This window comes from Calliphora vicina, chromosome 3 (genome assembly GCF_958450345.1).
Source record: "Calliphora vicina chromosome 3, idCalVici1.1, whole genome shotgun sequence".
Classification (NCBI taxonomy): domain Eukaryota; kingdom Metazoa; phylum Arthropoda; class Insecta; order Diptera; family Calliphoridae; genus Calliphora; species Calliphora vicina.
In genome coordinates this window covers 86,823,161-86,837,441 of record NC_088782.1, presented here as the reverse complement: position 1 = coordinate 86,837,441, position 14,281 = coordinate 86,823,161, and the positions used below count along the sequence as shown (strand labels likewise).

Sequence of the window (14,281 nt, the reverse complement as noted above, 5' to 3'; positions counted from 1 at the left end):
GTAACTAAAATATTTTTGAAATTAATTTAAAACAACAGTTATATGTTTGCGACAACAATATATTGTTACAAAGAACATAGTATAGTTGTCGTAACTATGCCGAACTATTTTTTTCTCTGCGTGTAACTAAGGATCAAAATAATTCTTAATTCCATTTTCGAGATCAAAATAAATTTTATCTCTTAATTAAATGAAATGAATTGAATACTTTACTTTGTGAATTCTATCCTTTGAGAATTCATTATTTATAGAATTAATTTCTTATTGAATCATTATAAATTTCTTCTTGAAATCCATAACAAAATATGTAGCTTCAAAATGTATTCAATTATTAAATTTTTCTTCAATTCAAATTTATTCCCAGGGTTTACTATTGCTACCGTATTAGCCGTCAATTGCAGTAAATATACATTTTTATCAATCTGCATACAAAAATATAGTTACTTTGTTAAATTGCTTTTACTATTCATATGCAATTTCTAGTAGCAGATACAACCAGTTGTCAACTCGTTATTGTAGCACAACAACCAAAATATATGTTCGTGCTATAGTAGCTATAGTAGCTAGTTATTTTATTGTCAAGTATGTAATACGAAATAACGATTATTCATTAAAGTAAATATTTTTAAATCTAATTGAGATATTGAATTTTTTTGTAAGACCAAAAATTAACATATCTAAACAAAAACATTTTTTTCGGAATAAATGTGGATCAAATTGTTCCTAATATGAATTTGCAATCCTATTAAAATGTTGATACAAATTTTAGTTTTAGAAACATAATAAATATGTAATAAAATCTTTATTTATTAACAAAACTCAATGAAATTTTCAAAGTTTTTTAAGTTTGTCATTCCAAATTACAAAGTGTAAAAAAACTTGCCAAAAGCTCAAAGGGAATCCCGCAATTCCTAATAATTTAGGCGAAAATCCCAAAAATGGTATTTTTTTACAATTTTAACCATAGAGTCTACATTTCATTTGGGGCTGGGAAAATACTTTGGGGATAAATAGGGAACACATCAAGGTTTCTAAAGCTGCTTTCCGTTTTTGATTTCAGCTTTGGAATTTTAGAACATGTGGTCCGAAGTTGAAATTTTGATAAAAAATAGGTCATATTCCGAAGGGTGCAGGGGCGACATATTCGAAACATAGTACATGTTTTTTATACCAAAATATTCTCCGTAAAGATACATTACAGACAAATATAAAATTGTTATATGTTCTTAAATAAAGCAAAAATAAATAAATTAAATTAAATATTTAAATTGAAATATTGCTCTGAAATCGTTTGTATGTGATTCGTAATTTAGTTGTCTAACTAACAAAAAGAGGACCAAGATATAGCAAAATTTTAAAATTTCAATTTTGCACGTGTTTAAAAATTTTACATGTCGAAGGTACCCAACTTTGAGCCCCCATACCACTGCCCTGGAGCATTTGTTGGTTCCATTTTAACAACTTAAACTCTAATACTCCTTGTCTATGTCCACGGTATATTTTATACACGACAAAAAATAGTGTATGCTACTAAAGCACGAACATATATTTTGATAGATGTGCAATGGATTGTGTTTGCAACTAAAAAGTGCAGACTAGCAATTTTAATAGTAATACGAACGAACAGATGAATATTTATAATAGTTGGTTGTGATGAAATGACATAATTTCATATTTATTGCACAGTCAAATGTAAGAAATATTACAAAAATGCTTAAGAAAATATTTTTCAATTCATTTTGTAAATGAATGAAGAAACAAAATTTTAACCCAATTTGCAGTAGATTGGAATTAAAAAAATTTAATCTTTCAAGGTTTAAATAAATTCTGTTATTAATTAACTTCAAAATTAATTAAATTTAAACAAAAGCTTATCAATGAAGTTAAACAATTAGATGTTGGGAATGGATTTATGGAATAAAAGTCTGACATTTTTTAATTACGGATTGATATTTTAGTGGATTAAGCTCAAATTTAATTAATTTATACAAAGCTCTGATATATAAGGATTATAACACAAATTTTAACAAAAATTTGGCTATAATATTCCTAATTTACTGTATCATTATATATTCCGGGAATAGCCGGGTACTCGGGAATATAGAAACAAATTTACCGACTCCCGGGAATCAAAAAAGGTCAGGAAATTAAAAACCCTTAATGCAATACAAAGTTATTGCTAATAACAAATTTTTAATTTGATCAAAGATTTATAAAACAAATTTTGAATGTTGTATGGATTAGACACTATGTAGAGTAAGTTCGGGTAATGTGGTATACCTATTTTTTATTTGACTAACAATTTTAAAATCTTAATTCGATTGGAACAGTTTTCAGCTGTTGTTCTACCACAAGTGTTAGGTTTACATCAATGAAAGTAAAAAATACTTTTAAGTTCAAGTTTTAGAGAGTTGTAAATCACTCTGTGATTGAAATTGGACGTGTTTTATTCGTTATTTTAATGTTTCTATCGGAAAATAAATATCACCTGTTTATTATTTACGCGAAAGAACGCTTTTATTTTAATATTATTAAATAAAAAAAATCAAAACAAGAACTAAAAGACAAATAAGTAAAGTAAATTCTTTCTTTTTAACCTTTTTTGTGCATTAAATATTAAATAAAGATCAAGAGTGTTAACTAAAGTAATTACAACTACTATTTAATGAGTCTCTTTAATGAAAACAGTGAGCGGAGGTTAAGTGTAAACGGCAGAAATGCATACGTTACAGTTAATGCAATTAAAAAAAATATAAACAAAACAAACAGAAGAATAGATGACAACTTGTTTTTAACAGCCAAGCCTGTTAACCGTGCTAGTTCTTGTTCCCCCACATTGACAACAACTAATGATTGTCAAACGAAAGAAAACACAACAGCTGTTAGTCTTTAGATACCAGTAAATAAAAATCTTTTCGCAATGCCTGAAAGTATGCTAGCTATATCAGCTTCAGATGCGAAATCCACCACACTGACTACAAATAAAATTAACCCATTAAGCGGCGCTATACCCACGATTAGTCAACCATTAAATAAAGTTAATAAATCCCAAATAAAGGTTGGAATATTACAATATTAAAACGGGCACGAAGTCCAAAGTCTTCGAAAGCGGCACCTTTGGCTAAATTATAAATAAATAATGAACCTGACAGACTAAACAATGGAAATTCTGGAATGTGAAACAGATGAACCAGTAAATAAAATCATCTCTACAAAACCACCCCCCCCCCCATTTACTTGAGAGAAAATAATTCGAAGTCACTGGTTCAGAGCCTGATCTCATTAATAGGAGAGAATTCTTTCTACGTCATCCCAATCAAGAAAGGCACGATTCATGAAACTAAAATACAGGTCAATAGTGAAAACGATTATAGAAAGGTTGTAACATATTTTGAAACTCAAAAGAAGAGTTTTGACACTTATCAGCAAGGGTCTACAAGTTGTAATGTGACTGTAATGTTGAACCACTCGAAATAAAGCAAAGCTTAGAAGATAAAGGTTTTAAGACAAAAAATGTGATAAACATTAGAAATCCCGAAAAATAACCCCAACCACTCTTCCGTGTTGAACTTGAACCCGGTATATTAAATCTGAAAAAAATACAACACATCCCATATATAACCTGAAGTATTTATTGCATCGTAAAATTACGGCAGAAGATCCACATAAACGATTTGGCCCCGTCCAATGTATGAATTGCCAAGAATATGGACATACCAAGGCATATTGCACATCCCAGTGTAACAAATCCAAGGATGATCCTAAAATGAAAAAATGCTGCAATTGCGGAGGTAACCACACAGCAAACTACAGGGGTTGTCCTGTCTACTCAATTGTTAAAAAATCACAAAGCCATAAATCGAGGATTTTCCCCGCTCAGCCATTAAATAACATCAATTTGAACTACCCCCGTTGCAACAGACATATGACAACAAAGTAAAATATGCAAATGTACTTAGAAACAACCAAACTCCGACGCAAGTCCGTCAACTCCGAAACGAAAATATAAACCCAGAGGTAAGAGAGCAAATGCCAATTTTCAATTTTACCCGACTAGAATCTACAATAGAAACTCTTGTGCAATCGGTAAATAACTTTACAAACTCAATGAGTAACATGATGCAAGAAATGCTTAAGATGCAATCAATATTATTCCAGGCTGTGCTTAACAGACCATGAATTGCCTAAGAATATATTTTTGGAATGCAAACGGCATACGCCAACACAAAAACGAAATTGATGTAATGCTGGTTTCTGAAACTCATTTGACACCCAGAAATTCATTTCGAATAAATGGATATGTAATATATGACACCAAAGATCCCAGACAATTTTAATAAAAGCTGCGAAGATTATCTACAAGCTACTACAATCTGTCTTGAAGATTTTCATCGAAACTTAGTGATTTCATCGATATACTCACCCCCTAGATTTTCAATTACAGAAAGTCAATATAATAGATTTTTTAAATCACTAGGCCCCCGTTTCCTGGCTGCTGGCGATTATAATGCTATGCACACATTCTGGGGATCACGACTGATTACCGCTAAAGGTCGTGTTTTGTTCGATACAATGAATTTGCTTTCGAACGGCCAACCTACTTACTGGCCTCCTGACCCACGAAAAATACCGGATGTTATTGATTTTAGCGTGATGAAAAATATCCTTAGAGAAATCATTCAAATTGAATCGTCGCTGGAACTATCTTCAGATCACTCACCCACTATTGTTACTTTATTGAGCCCCCTAGAAATTGTATCCCCGACTGGTAATTTAGCGATGGCAGGCACAAGAATAAATTGGCTCAAATATAAAAAATACCTCAGTACACATTGCTCGGAAAACATACCGCTAAGAACACTAGAAACATCGATCACTAAAAATCTCAAACTGGCTGCTCAACATGCTACCCAAACCCCCGGACAAATCAGATATAATAGAATTAATTCTGCTGATGTCGAACGGCTCTTAAATGAAAAAAGAAGAGTACGAAGAGAGTGGCAATTTCACAGATATCCCCAACTAAAATCGAAGCTTAAAGATTGTATAAAAAGACTTAAAAAGCTCTTGGAATTTCGAAAAATGGAATCATTGAATAAATATTTAGAATGCCTGGACGCAACCCTGCAATCGGATTACTCATTATGGCGAGCAACAAAAAGTCTTAAAAGACACGTCATATGTAAGTCCCTCTTGCGAAATTCAAGTGGTGGTTGGGCAAGAAATGATACTGAAAAAGGTAATCTGTTTGTTAATCATTTAAAAAAAATATTTACACCGAACACATCAAACGAAGCAATTGAGTTGCCACCTGGTGCACCCCATTTTGGAGCAGCCGTACCCCTACGTTTGAGATTCGAGAGATCAAAAATGCTATTGTTGATTTAAATCCCAAGAAAGCGCCTGGTATGGACAGGATCAGCAACAAGATGCTTATGGAGCTACCCCGGATAGCAATAAAAATAATGCTTTTTATTTTTAATGCTATATTACGACTTGAATATTATCCTCCAAAATGGAAGGTTTCACTGGTTACCATGATACCCAAGCCGGGAAAAGATCACACAAAAGTAGAATCATACAGACCCATCAGCCTATTGTCTAATATATCAAAGCTATTTGAGAAGATACTTATGAACAAGTTGTACCCGATATTAACTGAAAACAATTGTATTCAGAATCATCAATTTGGATTTAGAAGAAAACACAGTACTATCGAACAAACCCATAGACTTGTAAATATGGTGAGAAAAGCGTTTGAAGAAAAGAAATACTGTTCCGCACTCTTCATCGATATCTCTCAAGCGTTTTATAAGGTATGGCATGTTGGACTAATATACTTTTTTTAACTTTTTTATTTATTTATTGAATCTGCCTACTTCATTAGTCCTAACAATAAGTGATTAAATCTTAAAACTAAAACTAATTGCTGTCTAAAGAGAGCATTGCTTGATGCATGGACCTCATCTTAGAGGGGTGGTAGATCTCCTTTACAAAGCCTTGATCTGGTTTCGCTCTGTGCGAGAAGCCGAGCAAGCGGATTTGGGTGGGATTGCAGTTTCAGTATATATTTATCGCGGACTTTCTTAAACTCATCCTTCACTAGTGGTACCATACCTTGTCGAAGGCTTGAGCGACATCCAAAAATATAGCTGAACAATATTTCTTTAATTCAAAGGATTTTCTTATCTCTCCGGTTATACGATTAACTTGTTCGATTGTTCCGTGGCGTTCCCGGAAACCAAATTGATGAACTGGGATTATATTTTTCTGATTTAAAAATGGTATGATTTTCTTTTGGAACACTTTTTCGACCAGTTTCGATAAGCAAGGAAGCAAGCATATTGGTCTATAGGAGGATGGTACTGTCAAGTCCATAACTGGCTTTGGTATCATTATTATCTGAGAAGTTTTCCAATTTGTCGGAAAAACTCCATGTTTAAAGATCGCATTAAATATTGTACACAGCACAATTATTGCCAAACTCGGTAGGTTTTTAATCATAGTAGGTGTAACAGAATCGTTTCCATGTGATTTTTTTAATATTATATTATCCTTGAATACTTCGTTAATGTCTTCTGGGCTTATATCTAATATGTCATTATTAGATAATGTTGACACAGGTGGCTCTTCAAGTTCAAAAACAGTTGTTGGCGAGTATGGTTGAAAGACTGTACTTAAGTGATCGGCAAATATTTTAGCCTTTTCCTCCGTGCTGCGAGCCCAGGTACCATCAGCTTTCCTTAAAGGGCTTTGCCCCTCTACCGGTGGCTTGATATTTTTCGTTGCTTTCCAAAGGGAAAAATTTGTGTGTTTGGTATTTGTCAAACTTTGAATGTAATTTCTATTTCTGCGATCCTCTTCTAATTGAGGGGCTTTTTTCAGGTTTTTACTAGCAGCAGACAGCCTCTGCTTTGCAGCAGGTGATCTATTTTGTTGCCATTCCCTTCTGAGTTTTCTCTTTTCTAAAAGAAGTCGTTCAATATCTGAGTTGGAAATGTGCATATCCGTTTTAGGAAATATTTGACTCTTTGAATGATTTAGAGTCGATATAATTAATGACGTAAAGTCATTGACACTTTTATCTACATCTTCCTCACACTGAATACAAAAATCTGTGTGGATATGACTGCTTATATATTTTTTATATTTAAGCCAATTTGTTTTAAAGTAATATGTTTCAGTATGAAATTTGGAAATGTTAGTCCTCCCGTAATAAGATACTATAATTGGGGAATGATCAGAAGATAAATCATATGACATTTCTGTAGATATTGAATTTCGATTAATATTTTTTGTTATGGCAAAGTCTATGAGATCAGGAATTTTTTTAGGATCAGCAGGCCAGTATGTTGGTTGTCCAGGGGACACAATATCCAGGCCATTTTTGCGATCAACTAATGCTTTATAAAGCTGTCTACCTCTGGGATTCATTAGTCGAGAGCCCCAGTAAGTGTGTTTGGCATTATAGTCGCCACATGCCAGAAAGCGACCTTCTGCGTGCTAAAGAATTCTTCAAACTTCTCCTTGGTCATTGCAAAGCGTGGTGAGCAATAGATCGCGCTTATATTTAAATCTCCAGCAAAGCTTTCCAGATGAATGGATGTTGCCTGCATATAGTCTTTTGAGAATTCATCTAGGGGATAATGTTTTAAACGATCTCTAATTAAAATACCAGTGCCACCATGTGCCTTACCATCAGGATGATTTGTACAGTATAATGTAGAATATAAAAGTTATACCTATTGGTAAGATGAGTTTCCGAAACCAATAGCACGTCGATGTTTTTATTCTGCATGAAGTGGGATACCTCTGATTTGTGTTGGTTTAAACCGTTTGCATTCCAGAAACATAGTCTCAAATAACTCATTTGTTTGTTAAGAGGATTTGTATCATTTGGTTCTACGCTCTTAAAAGCTCTTGTATTGTGTTTTGCATGGATGACATAAAGTTTGTCATATTTTGATTAAGAGAGGTAATATTCTGGGTAAGCGCGTGCATAAGTGCTTCCAACCCTCCCGTATTTTGGGGAACACCAGGTTGCTGGCAACCCGTTCTCAAAACATTGGCATAAGGACCTGCTACATTCTTAGGCTGATCAATTTGAGTGGATTGTGAATTTAATTGTGTGGAGGCTGCTTGTTTGTTCAATAGCGGAACTTCAGAATTTACTGGTGGATAGGTGTTTTCAAATTTGTAGGCTGGTACTTCAGATGTTTTCCCTCTTATTAGCTTTTGCCTCTCTCTTAATCTGTTCAATAACTCCTTATAAACTGCGCACCCGCGGTAGTTGGCTGAATTATCGCCACCACAGTTACCACATTTTCTTCTGAGACCATTCTTTAGGATATCACATTGTGATGAAGAATGAAGGCCTCCGCATGCCACACACACACTGTTCGCAAGGTACAATAATATTTAGTATGTCCAAACTCTTGACAATTGCCACAATGAACAGGATGATTTCTTTTAAGAGGCTTCTCAATGGTTATTCTACGATTTAACAGATATCGTGTTGAGTAAATTGGGTGAGTTTCATTTCCCCTAAATTTATTTTTTTCTGGCTCCAACTCGACTCTAAACATTGGCTGAGGAATTTTATCTTTGTTAAATATATTAACTGCAGCTCTTATTTCGTAGCCCAATTCTTGCAGAGCCTCCTTGATATCAATAGTCTCAACACTGGACTCTATGCCTTTAATGACAACTGTCAACCCTTTACTACTTTTCAGTTGATAGGTATAAAAATTATTTTTATTATCATTTAGGCATTGAGAGATTTTTCTATAAAAATCCTCAGTGTATACGACTATTTTCGTTTCTTGCACACCGCCTTTTCTTATTGGAACAATATGGAAATAATTTTTTCCAATGAGTTCAACAAATGTTTTGACCAAATTATTCGAACTGGGCTCACGCAGATATATTGGTGGTGGCTCTAAAGATTTCTTTTCGTAAGCACCATCTTTTATACTCTTATTATTATCCTCGCTCAAGAGTGCGAAACGATTGCCTATCAAGGGATTATCAACTATCTTCTGTTTCTTGACAGACGTTCCATTATTTTGGGGACTTTTTTTTAATTTTATTAATACTTACATATCTAAGCATACCTGGTAGTACTGGTGATTTCAATGTACTTATCTTTTTTTTTGGTATAGCGCCCTTCAGTGTACCGTCATTATTTATTGTGGTTTGTTTAGTGTTAAAAACATTCAAACTCTCACTATTCTTTGTTAGTGGATCACAAGCTTGTTTATCAACAGTATTTGGCTGTGTTTATAAAACTGGTATAGCTGTTGTTGTATTTAAATTTTTCATATTTTCTTTTATGCTTTGTTCTAAACATAAATTGGTTGGTGATATTGTTTGTGTATTATTTTGTTCGTGTAATTGTATCACGGGGGAACAAGAGCGTGCTCTCTCAGCTGGTTTGGCAGTTAAATAATTTTTGTTGTAGCTGGGGTCATTTATTTTTTTATTTTGATCACTCTCCCCGTTAAGAAATATGTAGGCATTTCTGCCGTTCATACTGAGCCTCCTCTCATCATGAGAATTCATGTGCTCTTTTAAAACAAACAAAAGGAATAAACACTTTTTATTTTTTTAAACCAGTTGTTTTTATTTTTTTTAAACAAAATTGCTTTTGCAAATTTTTATATTTATCACTAGACACAAATATAATTTTAAAGCGTCCATCGCCAATTTTTAAAATTTTTATTTGTGCTAAAAAACAATAAAATTTTAATAAAATCGCGGAGCGAATAAAATGCGCGTCTGTTTGTAGAGAAAACAAACAGAGATAGCGAGTCAAAATTTACCCGCAAACATACATAAGCTGTTCGAAAGCTATTTAATTGGTCGAACATTTAAGGTGAAAGAGGGAAACTTTTTAAGTAATGCACAACCCATTGAAGCTGGAGTCCCCACAAGGCAGTATCCTGGGACCTTTTTTATATTTGATATATTCGTCTGATATGCCAACTAAGAATCGCACCCATACATCAACATTTGCTGATGATACTGCTATTCTAAGCATTCATGAAAACCCTCAAGAAGCGTCTCGTTACTTACAAAATCACATATTTGAATTAAAAAAATGGTTAAAACAATGGAAAATTAAAGTCAACGAGCAAAAATGTACACACATAACATTTACATTGCGTAGAGAATCATGCGTAGAGAATCATGCCCCCCTATTCATATCAATAACCAAACAATAATTCAACAATCGGAAGTGAAATACCTCGGAATACATCTCGATCGTCGCCTTACATGGAAAAGTCATATAGATGCAAAGTTGACTCAAATGAAATTGAAATCAATTCAAATTAATTGGCTTATTGGCAAAAACTCTACGATCAGTTTAGATTGCTAACTTCTACTTTATAACATGATCATAAAACCGATATGGTGTTATGGCATACAGCTATGGGGCACGGCCTCAGCGGCAAATGTAGAAAAGATCCAAAGACGCCAAAAACAAGTTTCTAAGAATGATCACACATAGATCAAACGTGCCCCTTGTAAAAACTGATATCACGAAGAATGCAGAAAAATATTTCAAAAAGCTTGAAATTCACCCAAACCCATTGGTCCGCAACATATTAGTTAACCGTGGCCACACTCGATTAAGAAGGAGGGACACAGCAGACCTAATCTAGAAGGAAGAATGCCAATTTAACCAAAACAACCATGAATACAAAATTTTTCGTCCGGCACTGGCTGGACGGACCACTTATTGTTAGTTCATTAAATAATGAAGATACAATAAATAAAAAAAAAAAGCCATTGAAAAAATTGGCGGGTAATGTGGTATACCATGTTCTGTTAATATTGTATGCTGAACAACTTAACCGATGCATAGTATTTTAATTTGTAAATGAGTTGCGTTTTATTTAAATCATCTTCAACGGATTCGGTTAAAGTTGGCGGCTGACCTAGCTTACCAGAAGCTCCTCAATACATTCTTCGCTTCGTAGGAGACATTGAATGACTGATGCGAAAAAATGTCCATTTGTTGTTTCTAGTAGCTCAGATAGCGTTCTTCAAATCTTCCGCTGCCCATTTTCATACTTCACATTACTTTGGCATATTATTTGCTTGAAATTCTTTAGCTATACCACATTAGCCGACCACGTGGTTTATTGAAATTATTATAAAATTAAACATATACACTAAATATGCCATGTTGGGGCATGTATTCTTCAATAGCGAAATATTACCTTTTGACTTTAAAATTAAATTAATGAAGTTTAAAACACGTGATTTTAGAAAGAAATTAATTTTTAACAGATCACAAAAAAAGTCTAGCACAAGATAATGCTGATTTTTTACAACTGACTATTTCCATAACCTGCAAAAATTAAGTACACTCACTCAATGTTAATTTTCTGAGATCATAAAACTCTTAAGCTTGGTACCGCTACTCCTATGCTCTTAGGTGTGCAGCTGTACCACATTACCCGAACTTACTCTATAATGAATAGCGGATAGTTTTGCAAAAATAATTAAGGTATTAGTTTTTTTAATTTTGCATAATTTGCGATGTTTATTTCATGACACTAATTTTTATAAATAAAATAATATGATTATAATCCCGTTTTAAAAACATTACACTGATGGACAAAAGTCACCGTCATTTCCCTTTAGAATGTTGAAAGGACTACCACGTTATAAATATAATTGAAACACAAAATTTTATTTTTCCAACAAAAACAATAATTCATTTTAATTATACTTTAGTTAAAACAAGTCTTTTTAACTTAACCTAATTTACAAATACGTAGCGGTCCTTTACACTTCCTAAAGGGGAAATGGCGGTGAATTTTGTCCATCAGTGTACATATATGCTGGTTTAGCTTTTATTAACATTGCCCAAATAATTATTACTAAAAACATAAAAAATAAATTCTTTTTTTTTTAAACAGGTCGTAGATAAGTCCATGCCAATTTTCAACAAACAGTTATATTCTGTTAGTATCAGGGAAGATGTGGAAATGTTCTCTGCTCTTTCATTAAGTATTCAAGCTGATAGTCCATTACAAAGGAGCCTTATTTTTACAATATCATCCGGAAATGACGACGAGTTCTTTGAAATAGATTATAGAACAGGTAAGTGTGTGTTCTTAAACCATGTTTTATTTTTTAATCTAGTTATCAGGTATAAAAAATACACTCAAAAACAATAAGAAGAGAAAAGCGAACTGAAGAGTAATGAAAAATTGAAAAGTCACCTGTTTCAAAAACGAAGGGCAGTTTTGTGTGATGTTAGGATAAAATATATGGCAAAAGTTTGAGCTCGATCGGTTAAAAATTGGCATGCTGCTCGAGGGTTAAAGTTCGAGAGAACGAAATTGGGGGAAAATGGATAGAAAAAGGCTCGTAACTACTCAGTACTCACCCCTAGGAAGGGTTAAAAAATATGACTAAAAAATATTGCACAAAATCTACTATTTTTAGAATTTTCAAATTGAAAATCGTTTATTTTTGGATCCACAATTGATATTGCTCTGAAATTGGTTTATAATATTGGTAATTTAGTTGTCTAACTAACAAAAAATTCGTTCGGTCCAAAAATAAGAAAGTGAACCAAGGTAGGGCAAAAATTTTAAAATTTAAATTTTGAAATGCCTATAACTTGGAAATTATTAGTAGTGTTTATAAACCGGTTAACCGAAAAACGGGTTTTCTTCGAAATCTCGGTTTTTTGGAAATCGGTTAATTTAAAATATTGATTTTCGGTTAACCGGTTTATCCGGTTTTTATCACTCGGTTAACCGGTTTTTAAAGTTTGGTACTAAAATTGATAAATCTCATGTCTTTGTGCATTTTTATACCCTTCAGCTTCGTGAGAAGGGTATATATAAGTTTGTCATTTCGTTTGTAATTTCTATATTTTTCATTTCCGACCCTAAAAGTATATATATTCTGGATCCTTATAGATAGCGGAGTCGATTAAGCCATGTCCGTCTGTCTGTCTGTCTGTCTGTCTGTCTGTCTGTCTGTCTGTTGAAATCAATTTTCTGAAGGCCCCAGATATCTCCGGGATCCAAATCTTCAACAATTCTGTCAGACATACTTTCGAGAATTTTGCTATTTAAAATCAGCAAAATCCGTCCATAAATAACGGAGATATGAGCAAAAATCCGAGACAACCTCTGAAAATTTCATCAAAAACCATAATGTATTGCATGCTTTGACAAAAAAACAACAAAACGTATGGTTGGATGTGCAAGCTTTGCGTATTTTGTTTTTTTTTGTGTTTTGTTTCTTTTGGCGTTGTTGTTGTTTTTTATACAACTAAACATTTGTTTGGTTGTGTGTTGGTTTTTTTGACAAAAAATCAACAAATCGTATGTTTGAATGTGCATGCTTTGCGTATTTTGTTTTTCTTTTGTGTTTTGTTTCTTTTGGCGTTGTTGTTTTTTATACAATTAAACGTATGTTTGGATGTGTGTTGGTTTCATTGGCTTGCGTATTTTGTTTTTGTTTTTTCTTTTGGTGTTTTGTTTCGTTTGGCGTTGTTGTTGTTTTTTGTGTTCTTGATAAATTTAGGATGCTGTACGCTGAAAGTGGGCAATGTACATACATACCTACAGTGAATGTCACTTAAAATCGTACATCATCGTAATAAAATTTTATTCATTCGTTTTAGAAAGTTGATGTTTTGGAAATATTTTAAAATGCTCTTTTTATATTGTGTGTGGTATTACCTATCAGAAAATATGGTATAATTTTAATTGCCCTTATCTACAAATAAAAAAATTGGGTAACACTGTCAGTGCCTAGAATATCAACGCTTCATTTAAAATCGTAAAGGCACTAAAAAATAGCAAAGGATACCCTACAAAATATTAGGATTATTTAATATTAACATTTTTTTTATTTTTTAAAGTTTTAATTATAATTTAATATAAGTTTACGAATTTAAGTTAAATATGAATTTTGTGATGTTCTTTAATTTTCATCAATATTTTTTTAAGGAATTGAGGTTTTGTTAACTTTTTTGTTGAAATAAATATTTTTTGTTCCAATTAATAAAATGACTTTTAATTTTTTATATAATCACCTATTATTGCCTGTATAATTTCATAATATTTAAAAAAATATATGTTGTACGATTTTGAGTGACACTCACTGTATATACTAATTATAAAAAATAATAATGCATCCACAACAAAGGTGAAGGGTATATAAGATTCGGCATAGCCGAATATAGCACTCTTACTTGTTTATATTCATTGTATACATATTATTGGTCTGATTTGAAACCTTACAA

General features: G+C 32.7%; 1 protein-coding gene across 1 annotated transcript in view; it reads left to right on the top strand.

Moving 5' to 3' along the window:
* The window catches only part of kug (kugelei), a 733,937-nt gene that overhangs the window by 336,387 nt on the left and 383,269 nt on the right, over positions 1–14,281 (top strand). The window contains exon 13 of the mRNA XM_065505961.1: positions 11,931–12,114. Within this exon, the coding sequence (XP_065362033.1) occupies positions 11,931–12,114 (184 nt within the window). The remainder of the gene's footprint in view (positions 1–11,930; positions 12,115–14,281) is intronic.